The sequence below is a fragment of the Hakea prostrata genome, chromosome 4, assembly GCF_041222555.1.
Source record: "Hakea prostrata isolate BN-2017 chromosome 4, UWA_Hpros_2, whole genome shotgun sequence".
In the NCBI taxonomy this organism is placed as follows: Eukaryota; Viridiplantae; Streptophyta; class Magnoliopsida; order Proteales; family Proteaceae; genus Hakea; species Hakea prostrata.
The window spans coordinates 15444824-15470025 of NC_142603.1; the positions used below are offsets into that span (position 1 = coordinate 15444824).

General features: G+C 38.8%; 1 protein-coding gene across 1 annotated transcript in view; it reads left to right on the forward strand.

The window, feature by feature from the left end:
• Positions 1 to 25202, forward strand: part of LOC149018136 (uncharacterized) — a gene marked incomplete at its 5' end in the record, with an annotated part of 51294 nt that overhangs the window by 6089 nt on the left and 20003 nt on the right. Inside the window, 6 exons of the mRNA XM_089153851.1 lie at positions 4588 to 4674; positions 4945 to 5017; positions 5149 to 5196; positions 20761 to 20884; positions 24337 to 24462; positions 24576 to 24629. Of these exons, the coding sequence (XP_089009977.1) occupies positions 4588 to 4674; positions 4945 to 5017; positions 5149 to 5196; positions 20761 to 20884; positions 24337 to 24462; positions 24576 to 24629 (512 nt within the window). The remainder of the gene's footprint in view (positions 1 to 4587; positions 4675 to 4944; positions 5018 to 5148; positions 5197 to 20760; positions 20885 to 24336; positions 24463 to 24575; positions 24630 to 25202) is intronic.

Sequence of the window (25202 nt, forward strand, 5' to 3'; positions counted from 1 at the left end):
TTCTTGTAACCCAATCAAGTCCTTGTAAGCATGTTTGGATGTACTTTGTGCTGTAGACGACGTCCATCTAAGCTAGACGGTCGTCCGTCTGGTTTACAGAGAGCCAGACAGAAGTTCGTCTGGTTTTTTATGAGATTCTAGGATTATAAAGAGATCTCATTATCTTATTAAAGTTTTTATTTTATTTTTTAGAAAGCCCATTTTGTACCCTGATTTTGTACATACTATACAAGATTCTGTGCCAATTTTGCCAGAGAAACGTGCCCATCTATGTCCAACCATACAAGATTTCAGTACCAATTTTGTACCAAATTTGCTTAATTTTGGCACAGAAGCATAAAAAGTGGATTCTGTGCCGAATTGGGAAATTTGGCACAGAATCGTTACCATACAACCCCTACATCTCCATTGGTGCTTTGGTTCATTAGTTTTAATGAGATTTTTTTTTTCTTTTGACTTTTTATAATGGGAAGCAATTGTTAATGAACTGATTCAGAGGCAAAAGAGAAAGAAGAAGAACAAGAAGGGAAATAGGGGCAATTAAATGGGGGATCGAGAGAGAGAGAGAGAGAGAAATGGGGGCAATTAAATGGGGGTGGGCAATGGTTGCTGACGAGAAGGGGGTGTGGTGGTTTCCTACGAGGGATTAGAACAAGATGGGTCTAGGGGTTGAGATGGGGGGGGGTATTAAATGTGGGTAATTAAGTCATTTTACTGCCCAAAGGGCATTTATGTCATTTTACACCCCACTTGATAGAAAATCCTAATTGTGGGTAACTTATAATTTTTGAAAGTAGGTGCGATGTAATTTAGGCCATAATAGTGGGTGGACCCTAATTTTATCCCCAATAAATAGTTGGTTCCGTGTAAAATACTCAAAAAGATTTAACAGTAAAAGTAAAATTGATTGCCCCTTCACCCAATGGGATGCGATTGGAGAGGATGGTAGATTATGTTGATTGTGAGGGTAACTGGAGATGGGAGCGCTTCAGTATGTTCCTTTCCTATGAAGTTTGCATTAAAATTGCTAATTATAGACCTTCAAATCTTTTGGCTGGCAATGATGTGTGAATATGGAAGCAAGTAATGGAATCATTTTGGTTGGGAGTGCCTATGAGAGCCTTACGATAGAACAAGACATGCACCGTTGCAAGGAGTGGATGCAGAGTTATGGAAGGCCATTTGGAAGCTCTAAGTCCCGCATAGAGTATGTTACTTTTGTGGTTAGGTTGCCATGGTCGGCTTCTTACTAATGAAAGGAAGAGGAGGCTTCAATTGATGAACCATGGGATGTGCAACTTTTGTCTTAATGGGAGAGAAGACACCCTCCATGTCTTGAAGGTTGTTCATATGCGTAGAGAAATTTATTTAAGATTCTCCCTTCCTGTTATGGTTCGTGGTATTGCATTGAGGATGTTTAGGAATCGATCAAAGTGAATATCATGGGTTCTCCATCAAGGAGGTTTGGGGTTGATAAGTGACCAACTATCTTTGCCTGTGCCGTTTTCTCGCTTTGGACATGGCATAATAAAGATTGCCATGAAGAGGGCGATATTAGATCGAGAGAGGGTTGGGTTCCTAAAGGGATTGTCAACCTCAAACATTGATGCTTGGACCTCATATTGGGTTGCCATTGCTAGATCAGTGGCTGTTGTAGGTAAAGCTAGGTGTAACTCTCCTCCCTATATAATTATTAAGCTTAATTTTGATGCAACAGTGAATGAAAGCAAACATTGCACTCGAATTGGAAGGTCCTTCATGGTCATACGGGGTTTACAAAGGGGATTTTGCCATGTATTGGTCCTTGCTCAGTCCTTGAAGAGAGCTTTTAGGGCTCAAGAAGGGCTTGCTGGTATCTTCTATGAGGGAGTTTCGATCCTTGGCCGTCGAATCTGATTCCCTTGAGGCAATTTCTTGCCTCTCCGCTCGCAAGGTGATTCTTGGATGGCCTGTCAGATTAATGGATGAAATTAAGAACATATATGAATTCCTTGATACAGGTTTCGATCTCTCATTTCTCTAGAGATCCCAACTTTGCCGCTGAGTGGATTTCGAGGGTGCCTTCGGTGCTCTTTTTGGATCTGCCTTTTGGCTTGGATGTGATCATGTAGGCGGAGTTGTCTAGTGTTTCTGTTTTCTCATTTCTGGGTCTCTGACCCTGTTTATGTACCCAAAAAAAGAAGAAAAAAGCAGCACTAAATTGGGATGTCAGTGAAAAAGAGTGTTGTTTTGGGGTGTTCCGTAAGTATTTATATTCATGGAGTGTCTGTGCCATTTTTGTAGAATCATTGGGTATTTGTGCCTTCAAGGCTTAGTTTTCTAACACTGTGTTTGGTTGGATGATTCTTGGCATGTAATTCCCTTGAATTACAATTCTTGAACCTTATAAATCCATTTGGTTGCCAAAGAATGTGATTCTTTTTTGTCATGTTTTCTTAGTGAAGCGATTTTTTCTTGAGATCAGCTCAATTGGTGATGCCACAAAAGAAACATGTTTTTAACCTTTATGTAAATAGCAAACTCCATAGATAATTGGTAAATTGTTGAAACATTCCTACTGGACTGCTCGAGATGGCACATTGGCACCCATCTTCTTAAACTATATTTTCCAATCATGTATATTAAGAACTGATACTTTAGGAAGCATCACCTGACATAATCAAGGTAACCAAATAGTTTCGTGGAAGGATCAGGAGACAGAATCAAGGTAACCTAAGAATTTCGGCAACATTCGATAGATCATCATTCTGTGATTCCATTTATTAGTTTCCCACTGTTTGGAGTGACTTTGGTGTACCTGATCGGGGCAACCTGGTTTTAATTTCCATCCTCTCCGATCAGTGGTTGGGTAGACTCAAGTTTTGTCTTAACTCCGTACTATTATATATATATTCTCTTTTTGTTGAGTATTGAAATATTTATTTTCTTACTAGAGACAAACGTCGATAAAAAGCTTAATATATTTGTTTTCTTACTAGAGACAAACGTCAATAAAATTTTTATCCAAGTTTGTTCAGCAAACATCCTTGCAAATGATTTCTCCAAGTTAAATTAACCAAGTGATTGGGCTAACATTACAGAATTGAAATATATCAAATTCTTAATAAATGTCATTGACTCATTAAACATTTCTGAGTATGAATAGTCTACTTAAATAGTGGAGCTATGTAGAGTTCATTACTCTATGTTTTATGGAACCTGAATTATAGAACCTGAGGTTTAGGCTAGGGGGTGCAAGCTCGTCTCTGATGGCCTGAAACTGCCCTGAGCCTGAACAAGGTCTGGCTTAAAATTTTGTCCCTAAGGGTGAGTTTGGGCTGTGTCAGGGTGGCCCTGATTAGGGTCAGGGTTGTGTGTTTGATCAGGATCTGTCTGACTTGAGCCTATTATGCTGTAGGTTATTTTTGGTAAAAGTAGGACAACAATATAGAATTATGCATTGTTTTTGGTTAGGATCAGGGTTAGGATGGCCAAGCTAGGATATTTAGGGTCAAGTCAGGATTTTTAAAAAGCAGCCTAAATGGGCCTGACCAATGCTGCAGGGGGCAGGGTAAAAGGTAGGGTTAGCTTGGGTGTAGTGGGGTTCCCCTTTTATTTTTTTGTTTGAATTTCAAAGAAAAGAGGAGGAGGTCATTACTATGAAATTAAATATGAAAAATTATAATTATAAAAATAGTAAAGTTAATGGTGGAAAAATGACTACCACACTGGGTGTTTTGAGAATTTCCGATATAAGAGAAGTAGAAATCTTGGTAAATAAAGTTAATACATTTCACTGAAGGGTTATTTTGGTAAAAAGAAAAAATTGAAAAATGCAGTCTTCTTTTCAGGAAGCTGGGGAAATAATTGATAAAAAGGATAGTAACAATCTGCTGAGAACCTCTGCTTCTCTGACTGAAGCTTTGAGCTATAGTCGCTGCGCGAAAGTGATTCCTCTTCTTCAACATCCCCATCTCTGGTGACCCAGTCCTTCTCTGTCTCAGTTTCGGCGGTTCATCTTTTCTCCATCTTCACCATCTCGGCGTCTTGTGGTGGTTGGATTGTGAGAAGCAGAGCAGTTAACTGGAGGTTTGTTTTATCTCAGAGTTAACGGACTATTTAAGAGTTGTCGTTGTTCAGGGCTTCATAGTTAGGCAAATGTGGAAGTCAAGCCTCGTATGTTATGGAGTTACTTTGTTCTTCTCAGGTTACCATCTGATTTGATCTGTGGGTACCTATTATGCCAGAGTCTGAATTTCTTGCTGATTGATGAATGGTTTTTATTTTGTTTGGAGCCAATGATTCAGGATAGCCAATGAGTAGAATTTCATTAGTTTTAGTTCCTGCTACACTTGCAAATATGTGCTGATGTCTTTTTGATTTTAGTAAACGTTCCTTGCAATTTTCCTGTGTCACCTGTGCAGCCAACGGAGGACACCCAAATGTTCCTAATGTTCAACATTAGTCGTATTCAATGGAAGTATAAGTTGCACAACTCTTATGGTCTTGCATTTCATTCATATATAGTTGGACTTGTATGGGGAAACTGTGCAATGCAGCCATTAGCAATCGCTCAGATTTACAGCAATCTTTTGGTTTACTTAACAGGTGGCAAAAGCATCTGATCTTTCACACGGATTTTACCAGAATTAACATCTCATCATTGCCCTGGCTGCCAAAAGCATCTCATATTAGGTTGTGGATGTCTGTTATGTAGATCTGTATTATTGCTTATATAGAGAATCGTACTAGACGTGTACCTATCATTGCCGTATATAAGTATTTTATTGTGCCAGATTTTTGAAAAGTTTATCTGCCATCTAACCATTTAATTGCTGTATGTATCCGTACCATATGACTGCCGTAACTGAACTTACTAATTAATGGGAGAAGTTGAGATTTTGGAAATTTGTAATTCACCCAACCCTATTTCTTTCTAAGCTTATGCCCTTTTTTTCTTAACAGGAAAAAAAGTGAAAAAAACAACCCTTTGATCCCCTGCTTGGAACCTGTCACACCTCTGGCAGGACCTATTCCAGTTAGTACTTGTTTCCTTTTAATTCTCTTCTCCTTGCAGTTCATCTTCTCTTTGCTTTATTTATTTATTTATTTATTTAATTGGATTCTCTGTGTGGACTTTATTTGTTTTTAATTAGCTTTTATTAACAGAGATGTCATTTAGAGGACGTGGACGTGGACGTGGAGGTGCATCTGGAGGTATTCCTTTTGCAGTTCAAGAGCCTCATGACCTTTTCCCTGTGAGTTTTGATCTTGTTGGACTGCTTGCTCATTGATTATGTTTATTGCAAATCTATAGCTATTTCAGTTCTTTGCAAATATGTATGTTAAGTTGTCAAAGGGTTCTTCATTCTGAAGGAAGGACGGTGGGTGCCTTTCTTTGTTTGATAAAGGGAAGTGCATTTCTTGAAATATTAAAGGGGAGGGAAGAGGAGAGGAGTTGCCTTGAAACCTTTATGGTAAATGATCCCCAGAATCTGCATCCAGACTCAATTAGAGAACAGGGTGTATCAAAACTCAAAAAGTCAATTATTTATAAGGCCATAATTATCCATCGATGGGCCATCTGGTTGCAGCAGCTTGATATCAGGATGGCCAGAATCATCACATTCCACCTTTTGGAGGAGTTTTCTGGTTGTTGAATTCCTACTGGGCTACTTGAATTATGTTAATGCATTGCAGTTAATTATAAGACCTAGCAGCAATGTAGCGTTAATGTTTTTGAGTGTTTAATTCTCCACCTTTTCTATCAACAGTTTTCTAGTCAACCTTAGGGTATAGTAGGATCTTAAAGTTGAGTTTGTTTTTGATTTTTGGACAATTGATGTATTGGTATGTAAATTTTTCTAATTGAAGTAGAGTTGTTCTAGTTAGATTAGAAGTTATACATTTCTTAGAGCAATTGAAAGCATTGCATCCAGGACAGTTGTGACATTGGATTTGGCCTCAAAATTTTAAATCCTGGACTTCCGGATTACATTTGTGAAATAAAAAAAATTTCTGTTTGGCTGAAACAAGAATTTAGTTGGATAAGCCAGTTACTAAGGATATATGATTTCTAGATTGAATACAATAATAGTTTGGATTGCATTTTGGGTCTACTTGTTTGGATCTTAACAGATATGATGCCTTATCTGTATCCTATATCTATCCGGGGCATATGCTTGTTTGATAAAAACAACATAGCCTCATCACAACTTAATAAGGTTGTCAGCTTGGGTTGTCTCTCCAATCAGCTCTATTCAAAGTAGTACATGATACGTGTCCAGGATAAGGATGCCTTTCCTCACCATTTCACCTAGGCCTTCCCTTGGCTCTTTTAGTTTTAAATCTGAAGCAAATCACTCCTCCCTACTGGAGCATCCCAAGACCCCCCCCGGTGATTATCATCATGCCACATCAAGTGACTCCCTCATAGTTTATCATAATGGGAGCTACTTCCAGACTTGTTTTAATATGGTCATTCCTCCTTTTTTCCTTCCTACTCATCCTTCTCAACATCCTCATCTCCATTGTACCTGGTTTATCTATGTGATGCTTTTTAACTGCCCAACATTCTACTGATGCAGATTCGTCGTCCAACATGCTTCTTTCATTAGGAATCAGTCTAGGCTTGGGTACAATACATGTTGGGCTTTTGGTCCTATGGGTTTCTGATTAGAAGACCTATTTCTGTGATATGGCAAGTAGTATGTGGCTGTGTTGAGAAAAACGATTGTGGTAGAATGACTTAATCGATCAGTGTGAGCTTAAGCTCTCTATTTGTAATAAAGTAGAAAAATGACTATTACATAAATACCCTTACGTGGGTAACAAGAAATATAAATTTACACAAACTAAAACTCTAACAGAATTGAACTCCTAATAGGACTCAACCAACACTCCCCCTCAAGTTGAGGCATAGATATTAGTCATGCCTAATTTGCTTACAATAGGAAGGAAATCTCCTTCCTTCAAACCCTTGGTGAAAATATCTGCCACTTGGTTTCCAGACCTCACAAAAGTCATGCAGATAAGTCCTTGTTTCAGCTTTTCTTTGACAAAAAACCTATCAATTTCAATGTGCTTAGTTCTATCATGTTGTACAAGATTATTGGCAATACTAATGGCAGCCTTATTGTCACAATATAGCATCATAGGGTTTGGAACTTGGACTCCAATATCTTCAAATAGGCCTTTCAACCATAGTAGCTCACAAACTCCACGAACCATGGCTCTATATTCAACTTCAGTACTGGATAAAACTACCACATTCTGTTTCTTACTCCTCCAAGTAACAAGATTACCTCCAACAAAGGTAATGTAACCTGAAATTGACTTCCCTTTAGGAGATCCAGCCTAGTTTGCATCAATGTATGCTTTTATCATAAGATTATCAGTGGGTGACAAAAGTATTATTTTTCCAGGAGTTCTCTTCAAATACTGCAATATTCTGGTAACAACCTTCATATGAGCTAAATATGGATCATGCATGAACTAGCTCACTATCCCAACGGCATAAGCAATGTCTGGCCTGGTGTGAGATAAGTAAATAAGCTTCCTTACCAACCTTTGATATCTTCCTTTATCCACTGGTTCTCCCTCTTTTTCCTTAAGTTTAGCTCCAGCCTCAATGGGGGTATTAATTGCTTTACACCCCAACATTCCCACTTCTGATAATAAACCTATAACATATTTCTTCATACTTCTTCTGGGATAGGTATATACCCTTCTTTGATCGAGCCACCTCAATACCTAGGAAGTACTGTAACTTCCCTAGATCTTAAATCTCAAACTCTCTGCCAAGAAAGTTCTCCAACCTTTGAATTTCTTTACCATCATTCCCTGTGATGACAATATCGTCCACATAAACAATGAGAAGTGTGATATTGGTACCTGCTTCTTGACAAACAGTGTATGATTAACATTGCTTTGTTTGTACCCAACAGAGGTCACTGCCTTCTGAAGGCGTCCAAACTAGCATCTAGGAGATTGTTTTAACCCATTGACCTCTTCAACCGACAAACTTTCCCTGCAGTGTTGTTATTAGAGAAACCATGTGTAATTTTCATATAGATTTCTTCCTCCAACTCCTCATGCAAGAAGGCATTCTTTATATCTAATTGGTGTAAGTTCCAGTCTTTGTTCACAACTACAGACAACAAGAACTCGACAGTGTTCAGTTTTGCAATAGGGGCAAAAGTCTCCTGATTATTAATCCCATATGTTTGGGTAAACCCCTTTGCAACTAGTCTAGCTGTTCAACCTGTTGACGGATCCATCTATATTTTGTTTAATCACAAACATCCTTTTATAGCCCACGGGTTTTTTCCCTGGAGGAAGAGGTTAAAGCGATTGGGGCTTCGTCTTGGTGAATAAGCGGCGCTTAGGCGGCAGTAAAGCGACCAAAGCGGTTTATTAATCAATATTTGTAATATAACTACTTTTTAATACAATTTTTTTTTATATAATAAACTAAAGTACTAAACAAATATTCAACAATCACATTCATAAAAATAAAAAACATTCAAGAATCACAATTATGAATAACAATATTATTCATATATAGTTTAGTGAAATTATTTCACAAATTATTTTTAACATGACTTTTTTGTTAAATATACATGAATAATATTCGAATTGGAATCAGAATTGATGTATTCATTTTCCCTTTTTTTAACCAAACAGTGCGGACATGATAAATTAATAGATCTCATTATTCCAATTTCCAAGTCATTGTTTATTTAATGATTCATTGATTATCAATGTTGAATATGACTCATGCTTCACATTCTGTTACTGATAGGCACTTTAGGCCTCGGAGTTCATTTGCAAATTGGGCCTCGATTCCGAAATGGCTCACATATTTAAATTTATATACGGCATTGTAGAATAAATTATGATTAAAAAAAAATGATATGCACAAATTAGAAAAAGCGGCTGCTTTAGCATCTAGGCGGCAATATGGCGCAAAAGGCGGCAAAGCAGTAGTGCCTAAGTAAAAAAGCGGTAAGAAATCAGCCCGTTAGTTAAGCGGTCACAATTTAAGCGGTTCAAAAACCGCTTTGCAGCCTAGGCGGCCACTTTAATAACCACGGGAAGTGTAACCAGCTCCCATCATTGCTTGCATTTCCTCTACCATAGCTGCCTTCCATCTCTTATCAGAATAAGCTTCCTGCCAATTTTTCGGAACAGAAACAGATAATAGAGAGGATATAAAAGCACGGTAAGAGTCGGTCAAAGAGTCATAAGAAACATATTTAGCTATGGGATACTGAGTACAAGACCGGACTCCTCTTCTAATAGCAATAGGAAGATCAGAAGAAGATACTTGAGGTGGAACAATAGAATCTGATTCTAGAGCAAGGGATTGAAGTGGTACTATGTCACTTTTCTCCACCTACTTTGGCCAATTGTAATCTTCTTTGATAAGTTTGCACCTTATTATGGTCAATCTTGTTTTGAAAGACCTCAATAATGTGCCTCACAGGAGTGGTCTCCCCCTGACCAGGTTCTTCACATGGTTCAGAAAACGGAGGGGGAGAATTAGAGTCCTCAGGTATATTAGCCGAAGTCTCCCCCTGGTCAAGAAACTCTTCTTGAACTCTTAAGTTGTGTTGTGGTGGTGTGTGGGAGTCATTGTTCGTGATAGGAAGGTCTAAAGTTGGAAAGAACACCTCTCCTCTTGGACTCTCCCCCTGAAGAGGTGTATAGTAAGGGCAATACTCATTAGAAATTACATCCATAGACACAATAGCCTTTCTGGAAGGAGGATGATAACATTTGTACCCTTTCTGAGTAGCGAATACCCCCAGAAATATGCAGCGTAGGCCGTGGGGAGCCAACTTACTTTGGTGGGTTGTGATTCTGGCATAACACACACAACCAAAAACCATTGGGGGAAGAACAATATAAGAGGCTCCCTGGAGAATGTCAGTAGGACATTTAAAACCAAGTATCTTATTGGGCATCCTATTCATAAGGTAAGAGGCGGTGAGTATAGCATCACTCCAGTATTGGTCAGGGACATTCATATCAATCATAATTGAACGGGCTATCTCTAAAAGATGCCGATTCTTCCTTTTGGCAACCCCATTTTGGGCAGCCGTATCAACATAGTTGGTTTGGTGTATTATGCCAGAGTCAGAGACATCTCTGAAATTCACCATCAAAATACTCGGTGCCATTGTCACTGCGAAAGATCTTAACAGTGGCATTAAATTGAGTTTTAATCATATTATGAAAATCACGAAAACATTGAAAAACCTCATGTTTTTGTTTTAAAAGATAAATCCATGTAGAACGAGGGTGACAATCAATAAAAGTAACAAAGTACATATGGCCAGTAATAGACACACATCGGCAGGGGCCCCACACATCAATATGAATTAGCAAAAAAGGAATAGATTTTCTATTATGAAGAGAAGGTAAATAAGTTGAATGAGTCTGCTTCGCAAAAATGCAGGTTTCACATAAAAATTCATCCTTGTTACAAGAAGAAACTAAATCAGGAAATACTTTCTTAAGAGTTCCTAGAGGTGGGTGACCTAGCCTACGGTGCCATTGATGAAGGTTTGATATTACTAAATGGATCTGATTAGAAGATGCAATCTGTTAAGAACCCACGAATCGAATGCAAAACTAATATTATTTAATTGATATAATAACGAAGAACAATGATAATGATAGAATAATGAAGAACAATGATAAACTTGTTACAATGGTGCCAGTCACCCCCACAACACATTGCTGCCCCTCCGCCTATGGCTGCCCAAACACTCACATAAATAATCCATAACTCCTTATTACCCCTATTTATAACCCTTAATCAACCCTAATTCTTTCTCTCTCTCTCCCTCTCTCCCCCTCTCCTTAACGTAGCATAATACTGTGATCCCAAGGAAAATTAGAGGCTTGATCTCCACATGCTTGCTGGATAACCATGCCAATTCAGTGTCTTCAAGAACAAACCTTCCTGAAAACCAGCCGAGTCTATACCCACATAACTCCAAGCAGCCCACGAAAACCTTCGAAACTTCCGCTGCACTGAGTTGTGCAGCAATATATGTATGAAGGGTTTTCAGCAGATAGGAACCATGGAGTCCCATATGGGCAGTGTCAACCGTGTCGCTGAAGAAACTGAAAACGTTGCTGCTATCTTCTACAAATGTGCAGAGGAAGCAATCAAATGCAGTACAACTACACATTCCCTTGCATATTGTTCAAGCAAAGAAGTGGAGAAAAATTCACTCCCAGATCCAAACGTTGCAAAAAAGTCTAGTACGCTTGGAAAGAGGCATGTATCAATTGCCTTCTGCTGCACAAATGGTAGCATCTCTCTTAGAACATGCAATAAATTATCGTCATTCCAATGCTTGTGTTCACTGGTAAGACCCTCATCCTCCATTTGTTCCGTGGCTGAAGAAGGCCCGCGGTTCTTCTCTAATACACCTACCCACCTGAGTATGCAGACCTTGGTGAAATAGTAGACGGTAAATCGTGCTCCGTAGTCATCATAGACCACGAATAGCATCCTTGCTGTTTCCGGAACAGTTGCAGCCTTCCCCCCGATCTCGAACAGCTGCTGGAGCTGCTGGTTCGTTGAGTAGATGGCAGTGTGGGAAGAAGAGTGAACAGTAGAGTTCACAAAATACCCCCATTTAGCAGCTGGACTGTTTTGTTTTTGGGCCCTTGGTTGCCTGTGTTGTAGCCTGAACACTGGGCTGAGCCTAAAATTAAAACCCATAGGAGGCCCATAACTAAACTCTTGGTTAGTCAACCCAAAACCCAAATAGGTGGGCTGTGTTTTTTTTTTTTGGATGAATAATAATATATTAAACAACAAGAATCAACATTACAGAAAAGAGGAGCAAAGGGCTCAAGCGGGGGAGAAGAGAGAGCAGCTGAGATCCCAGAAACTAACAATTAACCTATTTCTGGGATTGTTGGCAACAAGGGGATGGGGAAGGGAAACCACTCTAGAAGAAACATCAAAATAGATGGCTTTCCAAATCAAGTCTAGGGGACGAGATTTGGGAGTCCATCTTCTAAGGTTGTGCTCCCACCAAATGTGATGGATGGCGGCACTAAAGACTAGCTTACCCAGGCGATTGCAGATGGAGTGGTCGGCAAAATTCCTCGGGATCCAGGACCAATCACGAACAAACCCATAAGAGCGTCTCGAGCGGGCCCAGATGGATGCAAGGGCTCTATCCCAAATGGGGCTGGAGAAAAGGGGAGAAGAAAAGGTGATCAATGTCCTCAGGACCATTTCCGCATAGGGTGCAGCTAGGGTTGGCAGGGATGTGGCGGTTGATAAGGAAGGCATGGGTAGGGACTAGGGAAAGCATGATGGAGAGCTCTCCAAAGGGTGAGGGAGTGGCAGGGGATGTGGCCTTTGAACCAAACCAAATGGGACCAGGGGACAAGGGGGTGGGGAGATCGGAGAAGGTTCCAAGCTGAGGAAATGGAAAAGGATTTGGATGGGGAAGGGGTCCAGATGGTGGTATCGCGGGATAAGTTAAGAATAGGGGGAGCAAGTTCCAAACCGGAGTGAGGCTGGGGTGGGGGAGAGGGGACCATGCCCCTTGGGAGATGAAAACGTCGAGGTTTGGCAGACCTAGGGATACGGGTCTCATAGGCTGTGCGGGGACCAAGAAGGGTGAGGAGAATGCCCAACGGGTGCCAGGGATCTAGCCAGAAAAGGGTGGAGGAACCAAAAGAGAGATGGATAGAGATGGTGGAGAGAGTGCGGGGCCTTAGGAGAAGAATCTTTCTCCAAATCCAAGATGGATTTGAGGGGCAAGAAGCAGTCCAGAAAGAATCTTGTTTGAGAATGTAAGAATACACCCAGGAGACCCAAATGAAGTTATGCTTGGTAACAATCTTCCAAATGAGCTTAAGGAGGCAGGTCAAGTTGACGTCAGAGATGCGACGGATTCCAAGACCACCCTTAGCTTTGGGACGACAGATCGTCCCCCATGAGATGGGATGAAGGAATCTGGACGTTTCTTGACCTTTCCAGAGAAAAGCACAGAAGAGGGACTCCATGGATTGGATAATGGATTTGGGGATAGAGAAGATGCCACTCCAATAGAGGTAAGAGGATTGGAGGACAGATTGAATGAGCACCACTCTCCCAGCAAAAGATAAAAGTTTTCCTTTCCAGAGTTGAAGCTTTTTCAGGATGTGATCAAGCATAGGGGAGCAATGGTGGCGGGTGAGCCTACCGGGAATGAGAGGGAGACCGAGGTAGGTCACAGGGAAGGAGCCAGGATTGAACCCTGAGAACTGCAGAAGAGAGGCACGGGTAGCGTCCGAGACACCAGAGAGAAAGATAGAGGACTTGCTGAGGTTGACCCGGAGCCCAGAAAGAGATTCAAAGAAGGAAAGAGAGGAAATAATGGAGGAGATGGATTGATGGTCCGCTTTTGAGAAGATCATAAGATCATTCGCAAAGGCGAGGTGGGTAAGGTTAGAGGATCTACATTTGGGAATTGGAGAGATGAGGAGAAGATCCGTGTTTGATTGGAGGATACGTGAGAGAACTTCGAGAGCCAAGGTGAATAGGTAAGGGGAGAGAGGGCAACCTTGTTGGATCTTAAGGTCCATGTGTCTAATTCACTTGTTTGGGCCACTTGTATCACTTGGTCCAAATCTAGAGGCTGAACTAACTCAAATTGAACCGTCTCTCCAACCAAGACCCAAACCTGAACTGTTTCTTCTCAAACAATACTTACGATCAAAAGCTTGTTGTGACATTCCTCTTTTACCGCCGATTGGGATTCTTCCTTCCATTCTTGAGTTGTCGTTAGATCTAGAAAATATTTCGCAATCATCACCATCAATCCGAATTGGATAATCGAATCTTGAAGATCTTTCCATATAGGAAACTTGCCCCATAACCACAACCCTGTCACACAATATTTCTGCAGGAAATTAAGTTGTCTATGCTCCAACGATGCCAACAAATCTTCTTCCATAGCTATCCCCATCACCCATGGAGGTTTCGCTGGAATTCTTGCTTCCCAATCCACCTTACTTTCTATCCGGAAAAGCCTATGCGACCCACTCCTATGTTTCTTCTCTTCTCTCTCTTTAGTGGAAAACTCAAATAAAACTTCAATGCCATTGTTTTGATTATCGATGCCAGCTGAACAGGGTTTGAGATTAATCACGACTTCATCAGCAATTTTTGCCTTCATTGATCCGCTTCCTCTTCCCTATGATTGCATAGCATGGTTGTCTTCGCAAACACTGATCATTGTTTCATTATTGTGTGAACTTAAAATTCGTTTTGATTCTTTGTCGTAACCAAAGTCTATTTTCATGGCTTCTTGGAAACTCACCCAAGTAAATTCGGACCAAGATCTATCATATATCCAATCCAGTGCATCTCCTTCCAAATGTTGAAGAACCATACTGAACCTTCTCTCCTCCTCAATTTGGTGTTCCCAACAGAATAAACAACACTTCAAGAAGCCATTCTTGCACATTCTCTTCGCTAGAAAAAATGGATAATTTGGTTTCCATCGCTTCTCGTGGATTGAAATGCGCTCTGATACCAATTTGTTAGGAACCCATGAATCGAATGCAAAACTAATATCATTTAATTGATAGAATAACAAAGAACAATGATAAACCGGTTGCAATGGTGCCAATCACTCGCACCCCACATTGCTGCCCCTCTGGCCTACGTCGCCCAAACACTCACATAAATAATCCATAACTCCTCCTAACATCTTACCTCTATTTATAACCCTTAATCAACCCTAATTCTTTCTCTCTCCCTCTCCTTAATGTAGCATAATATTGTGATCCCAAAGCCCTATCACAGTCAAAGTAGAAGTAAATCCTCCAATCGGCTCCAGTAGATAAAGTCCATTGTCTAGTTTACCATGTCCAATCTCCTTCCTTGTTACCAGATCCGGAAGACACAGTAAGATGGAAAAAATGTCACTTTACAATTCTAGTCATGTGTAAGACTACTGATAGATAACAAGTTAGTAGAGAAAGAGGGAACATGTAAAACTTTAGATAAGGAAAGTGATGGAGAATGCTGAATGGTCCATTTTCCAGCAATGGAAGAATATGAGCCATCATCAATTCGAACTTTGTCTTTTCCAGAAGTTGGAGAATAATGTAAGAAAAAGGAGGATGAACCTGTCATATGATCTGTGGCTCCTGTATCACTGATCTAAGGAGCAGAAACTGATGAAACATTGAAGCCTGTAAAAGTTTTACCTGAAGTAGCAAGGTAGGAATTGGTAGGGGTAATGGAGGAAGCAATAGTAGAGGCTGTACCGGCAGTAGAAGATTGCAAGAAAATGTTGCGAGTAGCTAAGTCCTCCTGTGAAAAACCAACGTTTGTAGAGGGTGTTGTGGAAACCATCTCAGAAAGATTAGCCTTCGGTTTTCCTCTTCTTTGTGCCCTTTTTTGCTCAAAATCAGCAGGCTTCCCATGGAGCTTCCAACAATTGGCCTTGTTGTAATATGGTTTGTGACAGTGCTCACACTTGACAATCTCCTTGGCTGAATTAGTTTTAGTGCTAACAGACTGTAATGCTGATTTCTTTACAATAGGAGTATGAAGCATGGCTAATCGACAGCTTTCCTCACATTGACAAGGGCATAAGACTGTTATTGTGTAGGAAAGGGAGATTGACTCAATACTTACACTTTGATCTGATCATACTCCACATTCAAACCCGCAATCTTATCAACATGCTTCCTATAAGTGGCCACATCATCTGGATTAGTGGGGTGATAATCTCCATAGTGATCCAACTCCTACCAAAGAGATCGCAACTCTGTATAATATTGGGACATAATCAGTTCCTTTTGGGTAGTCTCATGATCTTCTTTTGTAGCTCATAAACCTGTGCATCATTTTCCAAATGTCCATATGTTTCAGTAGTAGCCTTCTAGATTTGGGCTGCAGTATCAAGTAATAGCTATCCACGAGCAATATTTGGAGTCATGGAATTCAAAAGGAATGACATAGTAAGAGAGTCATTCGAGATCCTCTTCCGACAATAGTCAGGTAGGCAGTTCGAGACCAAATCAAATAATTTGTTCCATCAAATCTTACCGAAAGAGGATGAAGAGTGGGGTAATGTTCGAAGCCAACGGAGGCAGTAGTACCATCGATAGTTGCCATGTCAAAAAAAACTGTCTGCAATTCTTCAATCTTCACCCTTTCAAAACAACTGAATCAACCAAATCTAGGGAGTTATAGGACTCATAGGACTCAAAGGGTGCATAAGGTAAGTAACACCGTTTCTTTCTTTCCCTTTTGTTATTCTTTCTTCTTTTTTTTCTTTCTTTCCTTATGAAGATATGTAAAATTTGCAATTCTTCTATCTTCACCCTTTCAAAACAACTGAAACAACCAAATCTAGGGAGTTATAGGACTCATAGGACTCAAAGGGTGCATAAGGTAAGTAACACCGTTTCTTTCTTTCCCTTTTGTTATTCTTTCTTCTTTTTTTCTTTCTTTCCTTATGAAGATATGTGAAATTACAAAAGGCCCCTGGAAATATGTGAAATTACAAATAGCCCTTGGAACTATGTAGAATTACAAATAGGTCCCTGAGAATATGCAAATTTACAATTAGATCCCTAAAAGTATGCAAATTCACAAAAATAAGTCCCTGAGAATATTCAAATTTACAATAGAGACCCTTGAATCGGCAGTATATATTTTTCTTTTTCTTTCTTTCTTTCTTCTTGGGCTAATAGAACCATAGGTTAGAAAGCGAAAAACCAAGACACGGTTCTACCAGGATTGAGGTGGTCTGGCCATGTGGATTCTGCTGCTGGAGCCTGGAAGGCAGCGATTGATGCTTGGGATTCCAAAAGAAATTAAACAAAAAAGTCCTGCTGTTGATGGGAATGGGAAAAAGGCAACGATGGACTCTTGCTATTCCTAAAGAAGAAGCGGCGGAGTCTTGCGGCCGCTGGAAGGCAGCAATTGATGCTTGCGATGTGGATTCTGCTCCTGGAAGGCAGCAATTGATGCTTGCGATGTGGATTCTGCTGCTGGAAGGCAGCGATTGCTGCTTGTGGTTCCAAAAAAAAGCTAAACAAAAAAGTCCTGCTGCTGATGGGAATGGGAAAAAGGCAGCTATGGACTCTTGTGATTCCAAAAGAAGAAGCGATGGAGTCTTGCAGCTGCTGGAAGGCAAAGAAGTGAAGGGCAGCGATGGGGTAGTTGCAGCTGTAGCAGGTCTAGTCGCAGAATCAAGAGAGAGAGACGATCATTGCTTTCTTGCTTTTCTTTCATTTTTTTCTCTAATCGTTTTTTGGCTCTAATGCCATGTTGAGAAAAATGATTGTGGTAGAATGACTTAATCGATCAGTGTGATCTTAAGCCCTCTATTTATAATAAAGTAGAAAAAGGACTATTACATAAATACCCTTACTTGGGTAACAATAAATAGAAATTTACACAAACTAAAACTCTAATAGAATTGAACTCCTAATGGGACTCAACCAACAGGCTGAAATCTTGGGGACTTCCAGATCCTTCAATTTTTTCTGCAAAAAGTTTGTTACTTGAAAAAGTGCAGCATTGAAAAATTCTAGAGTATTGAGAGAGTGCACGGACGTCTTCCGGAGGATATGCTATCCAATGATTGGAATTTTCAAACTAGTCAATTTTCTATGCTTCCAGTTGTTGGAATTACCACATCATACCTTCTTGGTTGTCACCTATTCGTGTCATATGAGAAAGAGATGTGCCTAGCGCGATACGGCTTTTTGGCCTGGGCAAAACTTTTTTGTTTGTTAGCCAAAGAAAATGACTCGTGGTAAAGACAAGATAGACTTTGACCATTTAGGAATCTTTTTTTTTTCCGAAAAGGGGGAAAGAAAGTGGCTCCTATCAATGGATAGGTAGTGAATGGTTGGTACACATTGCTTTTGAAGTTTCAGACTCAAATTTACCACATATATTCATTATCAGCATGCATCCATATGTAAATTGTTGTATGCTTATGATGCTCCTATCACTCTTATGTAATTTTTCATTGTCATGGACTTCAGAAGTTTCTTGTTTCTACATGGCTTACCCTATTTGGGATGAAACTTGATGTTTGAGTATACGATCAAGTTCCTACCACTAATCATCATATATCCTTTTTTTGCCTTACCTACTATTTTCCTTATTATTGTTACTATCTGAGATACAAGAATTGAGATGTGGCCAATCTTCACTCAAATTGCCTGTCTTGTAGAAATTCATTTAGCCTTGAGTCCTTCAATCCCATCATTCAGTCGCCTAGGAGGCAACTCTTTGATAAAATATCCAATACACTCTAAAGTCTCCCCTTCTGTATGTGTATGAGAGATCTCAGTGGCTCCATTCCCTTAGTCTAGGATTGTATTTCTATCATTAAGGCAACAAAGAAAAATGAGCATTCCAGTGCTCTAGAATGGGCAAATATATGCAGATGTATCCTCCTGCTTCACACAGAGGCATTCTAGTGCAAGAGGCTCCTGCTTTTGGATTGGCATATTTGCAGCCTTACACCCTGCTTTATAGAGGATGTTTCCTTCTTTCAAACATGCAACCTGATAAAAATTTAAATTCTACATTTTTCCTAAAGGGCAAAATATTTAATTGTTTCAGAAGCTTTTTTTCTTTTCTTTTTTCCTTGATGTGAAATTCTTTTCTTTGAATTTTTGGAAATGCACATGCTGTGAGAAGTCCGTTTTTCTACTATATTTCCTCCCTTTCCAAAACATGAAAACTTTCAAAAGTGTATACAAACGTAACCTAAATCTAATTGGAATTTGATACTCAAGTTTCTATTGATTTTTAATATCTAGGGTTTCCATGAAATCCATAACTGAGTTGGATGTACCTTGGAGCTCTCCCTATTTGAATGGTGATCTTGACAATTCTATCATATAATGTCTGATTGGTAATTCTAATCATAGTAGAGTTGGGAATCTTAATCCTAATTTAATTAGGAATACTAATGCTGCTAATCAAAAGCTCCACTCTCCTGGCATGTCACACTATATGTCCTGGTCTGTTAGGTCCATAGCTGGTACTTAAACATCCAGCTAAAAGTTTTTCATATAGATCCTACAAACTTAGATTATAAACTCTATCCTGTTGTGTCCTCTACACTACACGCCGTATCGGTTCCTCGGTATCAAATAGAGTATCAGATTATACATTCACAACCCCCCCACCCCAACAGAAAAAAAAAAAAAAAAAAAAAAAAAAAAAAAAGAAAAAAAGGAAAAAGAAAAAGAAAAACAAGAAAAAGAAAAGAGATTAGATGATTATCCAGTAGATGTAAATGATAATATTGTATATATCTTACTGAATCCCAATAAAATTCTGTCTCAGATCTCGGTCTGTACTTTTTTAGATGGGTTTGGTCCAATCAATGCACCTAAGCAATCATGCTATATGAGGGTCTTCCAAGTGCCTTGTCTATGGGGCTATTTTAAGGCTTTTTGGTGTTCTTTTTTTTATATAACTTTTTTATTGGCACAGATAGCATTAAGGAATAATGCAAAACCTAGATATTCATGACAAAATAAACAAATAAAAACAAATATACTATGTTTATCGTACTATCATAGCAATGTGGCATACACATTTTTTCAGCTATATTAAATTTTAAATTATTTTATTTTTCTATTAGATTTTTTGTATTAGTGCACAAAATCAGCTTTCCAATAAATAAACATTTGCTGAAATTTATGGTCGAGGAGTTATGATCTGATCGAACCGTATTTGGTGAATGCTAATGTTGTCAAAGATCGGACTGTTTCTGGTGAATGTTAGTGTTGTCAATGCTACTTAGACAGAAAATATTTTTAGATATCAAGACAAAATGAATATTTTACCAAAACTTTGGCTTTTTGCAATATTTTACCATATTAAGATAGGTGGAATTTTTTGATATGAAAGAAAACCCACCATTAGATTGTTGAAGATTGGAACTACTAGTGAAAATTCAGTTTCTGTTCTTGATTTTTCCTTATGTGGAGATTTAATTTATAGCTACTTTTATTGGATTTGAATAAGTGGGTATGTGCTAATTTAGTTATTTACAAAGATGTCTCAATAAGGCCCAAAAAACCAATGCAACGCACCTTGCAATAAGGTGAAAGTTGCTTAGGCCCCAGCAAGAATGCTTGGGTGCAAGGTGCCACCTTGATAACTGTGACTATATCAAAAACTCAAACCCCCAGATAGATATCTATACCTTCATTTTTGTTGGCTTAATTAATTTAAAGCAGAAGATAATAGGCAAATGCATTTTCCCATTTAAGCAGTGAATCTAAAATGAAATTCCTTGGGCTCTCACATGTCTGGTCGGACTAATTTTACAGCAAAATTAATAGTCTCACTAAGCAAACTAAATGCCCCTCTACTTATCTTGAAACTTCTCAATTTGGGTTAATTAGACAGCCGTGGGTCCCTTCTGCTCTCATGAGCACAGGCTAAATGACTTTTTATGAGGAAGACTTATGTACAATAAGGTTCTTTTCTTGGCTAGCAGCCTGTTAGGCAACTTTGGACATCCATCTGGGTTCCTTGTCATACTTCACCTGACTGTTCTAACCAAAACAAGTTCAACCTTTCGTTCTTCTTGAAGTTGTGGACAAATAAGTAGGTTCAATAATAGTCACTAAATTATAATAGTTAGTTGGAAAAGAAAAGCTTCTTTTCATTAACTCAAAACCAAGAAAAGAAATACCTTCATTCTTTGTCTAAGCTATTTGGGTAGATTTGTCTTATCTTTTGTGAAATTGCAGGAAAATGTTGAATTACCCAATGTTAATGATGTGATAGAGGAGAAGACCTTGGTTTATTGGAACATGAAGTTGCTTAATTATTGGAAATCATCTCCTTATTACATTGAAGACACAGCCCATTCAAGTAAGCAATATGTAGTTAGCAACACCATTAAAATATTATTCTTGAATGTCTTTAACTTTGTATGTTGTTATTTGTTAATATGAACATACAAGTGACTTGTGTTATATTCAGGTGGCCTTTTTTCTCTTTCTTATAAAATATGCTCGTGGAGTTGAAATTATCGTTAGAAGTTTGTTTCAAAGGATAGAAACTAATTCTCTCCTAGAAAAACAACAGTACGCTCATGTTCAAGTGTCTAATATCACATATTTCTTGAAAATATATAGGGAGGATATGGAAAGCAATGCAAGCTACTATTTTTGGTTATTGATTGCTGAGGCATTTGTCTCAAAGGGAGAGGAAGTGTCACTTTCTATGTTTTCACTTGGCTAGTCTTCATTTGGTTCCTCAATTCAAGTAGTCATTCTCAGGTAACTGAGGAAATCATATGCACAAGTTTTGCAATGCAAATGCGGTGAAAAAATAAAAATAGTCTCCAATCAAATGCTAGCCTAGTATCTAATTTCTATAATCCAAATGTTCCTTCAGTACTTCACTCTTTTAAGATTAATGGAGCATGGACAGCTCATTGACTTGAGAATAGAAAACTTCAGAGAAAACTTCAGGGAACGTATGGATCAACTTGCAGAAAAGTTAGCTGAACATTTTGTTGAGGAAACACCTTTCTAGAAACTTGTCTTTGACATTGTTTAACAAACAAATTTAGGTGAAGAGTTTTCATTTGAAAAAATATATAACCTTTCTTGAACTAGCTGAGTTTCTTGATGGCTAATTAGGATATCCACTTTTTTTTTTTTTATGCACTGATATAGAGAGCAATATTATTTAGTAAGCGAGATACCAAAAAATTGTCGTCATTTTATGTATTTAATTTATGAATAATTGTAAAATTTCACCTTTCATAGATCATGATGATTGGAATGGGGGTTAGTTGGTAAAATCAATTTCTGGTAAAATGGTAGAATCGCCAACTTACTTTACCTGCATTGACTAAAACAGACGACTTTGCTAGAAAAATGAAAAATATTTGGTTTCTTTCATATTTTTGGTCTTTGGGGTGGAGTCACCAAGAAAAGTTTTCCCAGATATATCACATTTGGATTCTTTATTGGGCAGATGATGAAGACTTCCAGCTGCTTGAATGTAGAACTCTCTGGAAATTTAGTGAGGGGTATAACATACCTGCAAAAATAAGGGTCTGTGAGAGTTGCTTACCTCAAGAGACGATGCTTTGAACTTTGAAACATATAATATAACTAGGATGGAAGAGTGGAAGAAAGCAGAACAGAAAAATGTATTGAGAGGGAGGAACTCTGAATTTTTCTACCATCGGCCTTTTCTGTTTTTATTGAGGACTTACAAGCAGAGAAAAAGCTGAGAGAGGGAGATAAGCTCCAAATTGCACGGAGGTTGGAATTGCAAGACTTTTGAAGTTGGAAAATCAACCATGAGCCTCTGCAGAATGCTGCTGGAGATGGAGAAGATTAAGGTGTGGAGAGAAGATGAGAAGAATTGATGAATAGAGTTTACAGTTACTGAAGAAGTCATGATTGTCAAGAAATCTGTACTTAGTAGCATGTAAGGGCTAAGAGGCGAGGACTACGGAGAGTAGAGTAAGGCAATAAGATTCTAAGGTTAACCATCATCGTAGAATCCTAAAGTTCGAAAAGTTTAACCTAATTAACTTTTTAAGGTTGGTATTTGGTATGGATAGTTCTGCATGTGAACTGAATTATAATGGCATTCTCAGATCCAGGAACTTAATTCATATTAAATTTGTTTCAGATTGGTTAGGTTATTCGGTCTAGATCCAGATTTGGTGTTAGTTCCCCATTCCTCACTGACCCTTCTGGATAATATGGAATTTGGTACTTCCAGTGGATGATGTGGTATGTGAGAGGCCTGGGGTGAGATGCCCATTCTATTTGCTTGTCCCCTTCTCTTGGTTCTTGATTTCAAACCCTACTTCAGTCCAATAGCTCACAAGAAGTCCTTCAACTTTGCAGGAAACTCTTTGCAAGTTGTCCACATCAGTCTTTTGGTTACTCTTACCAATTCAAGGTGCTGGCAAGTCCAACATCTATTGCCACTGCAAGGATTAGTTCGTCCTCATTGGTTCTCGAAAAATCTCGGGTTTCAAAACCCTAAAGTGCTGATTGGTCTTATTTTGTTTCTACCAACTGTGATCTGATTTGAGGTTTCATATTAGAACTTCAAGATCCTTTAGCTTCAACCGCAGCTTCAACATGTTATTATCTTTGTGGGATTATTTCTCTTGGTTATCTTTTGAGATTTTTTTCCTTTTGTGGGGCGACTTTTGGGATCTCATTAGTCTTGTACTTTAGAGATCCTTTTGTTCTTTTTAGGGGATCCCACTGCTCTCTTTTTTGTTCTTTGAAGATATTTGATTCTACCCGGGCTTAGACCTGTTCTGGTTCTAGTCTTGCGCAAAATAATGATTGCAATTGTTTTGAGAGTTCTAAATTGTTCACTAAGTGCTGAAGTTATCCAATTTGGTAATTATGCCTATGCTGATTGAAATAATCATCAGAAAATTTGGGGATGATAAAATATATCTAACTGGAACATTTCCAAATGTCATTGACTTTTACATTGCTTTGTAAGAGAGTTTGACAACGTCAAAAGGTGGTTGTCTACCAAAGAAGTGGCTAACTAAGGAGTTGGACCAGAGATTTGCCTCAGTTTCCAGGAGCTCAAAACATCATCAAATGGTTAGAGCTGCCATTCATGGAAGGGGGGACACAATGCAAGTGGAGACCTTCACCTGATAGCTCAGGGTCTTACTTATGAGAGCAGACCAAGCCATCCCACCCTGACAGGTGAAGGCAGCACGGAAGGAGATGGAAGGGGCAAGGAAGGAGAGGAAGCCTAAGGGACTGGGGGGGCCTGTGAGATGGAGACACTGTCCAGGGGAGGCCCGCCATGAAGGGCAGTGGATAAGGCAAAGGAAAAGAGTTGAAACTCAAACCGGTGTATTAATAATGCTTACACTCAGTAAGGCTACCATTCAAGGCAAGGGTACAGTTAACTTATTCTATCTACTTATGAGTTATGAGTTTCTTTCCTTCCTCTTCTTATACTCAGCCAGTGAGAGAGGGAGGGTTACATTTGCAGTTTATATTATACATTTGTTTCCTGAATGAGATTTCAAGAGTCTACCACTAATTAACTCCATCTCATTCTCAGTTTTTCTCTGTTTAGATTTGTTTTCAATTATGCATTCTTCAAATCATGGTTTACTATTTACCAACATTACTTTGGATGGCTGAACGTAGCACTGCAATTCTAAACAATTTGTAAGAAATGATACTATGTATTTTGAATTTCAAACTGAGCTGCTGAACTAAGACATGAAAAATCATGTCGAGGTTCAATTTATTTCAATATTATGATTTGCATGATGACATAGATGACTCCAATTCTGGTGTTAGGAGGCCGTGACACAGATGTAGAACGGTATTCTGATCGGGGCAAGCTTTCTAAAACATTGAGTCGTCCTCCTTTATCACAGCATTTAAAGCTTGGTACTTCTTATTTCCCGATGGAACTTATCCAAGGTTTGTAGTGTAAAGAAATTTAGTTACGCGACATTCGAATAGGATGTGTTTTATCTTTGAGTAACAATTGGTTCTTATTCTGTTGGTCAATTACTCTTGAAATTGCTGGTCAGGTAAAAGTCGAGTGCAGCATGACCAAAGGAAATTGCGATGGAATCCAGAAGCAGGTTTGATAAGAACTGATTCTCTTTAAGTTTTTCCACTTACAGGTTATATATTTGTTTTAGGGTGGTAAGACAATATTTCTTTGACTACTGTTAGCTCTCCCTAGATACGGCCATCAGTTTCTCTTCTTATACACCACAATAGTTCGAAATTTTGGTCCAACTCGCCGTCTCGGTACTTACCGAGATGGCCGAAATTTCAGAAAATTTGGTTTTTTTTTAAAAAAGTTTTGATCCTTAATTTCGGTTGGTTTTGGGGTTATTCTGGCTTTTTTTTTATGTCCAGCCAATAAACACATCAGGAGTGCTACTTTTGCCTAAAACCTAACCCAAAGTGGTGTTCTTGATTGGCAAATGCCCGACTGTATGTAGGGCAAAATAGGAAGTCTGGAACATGAATTTTAACAAATGTAAATATGGATATGAAGCAAGATAACCCTAAGTTTTTCATTAAAATGCAATTTAAAAGACAATTAAAATTCAATATACAAGTAGTTAAGTTGAAGTGTAGAAGTCAGTTTTTAGTAGTACATGGTTAAAACAATATAAGTGTATGACATAACTGTACATGAATGC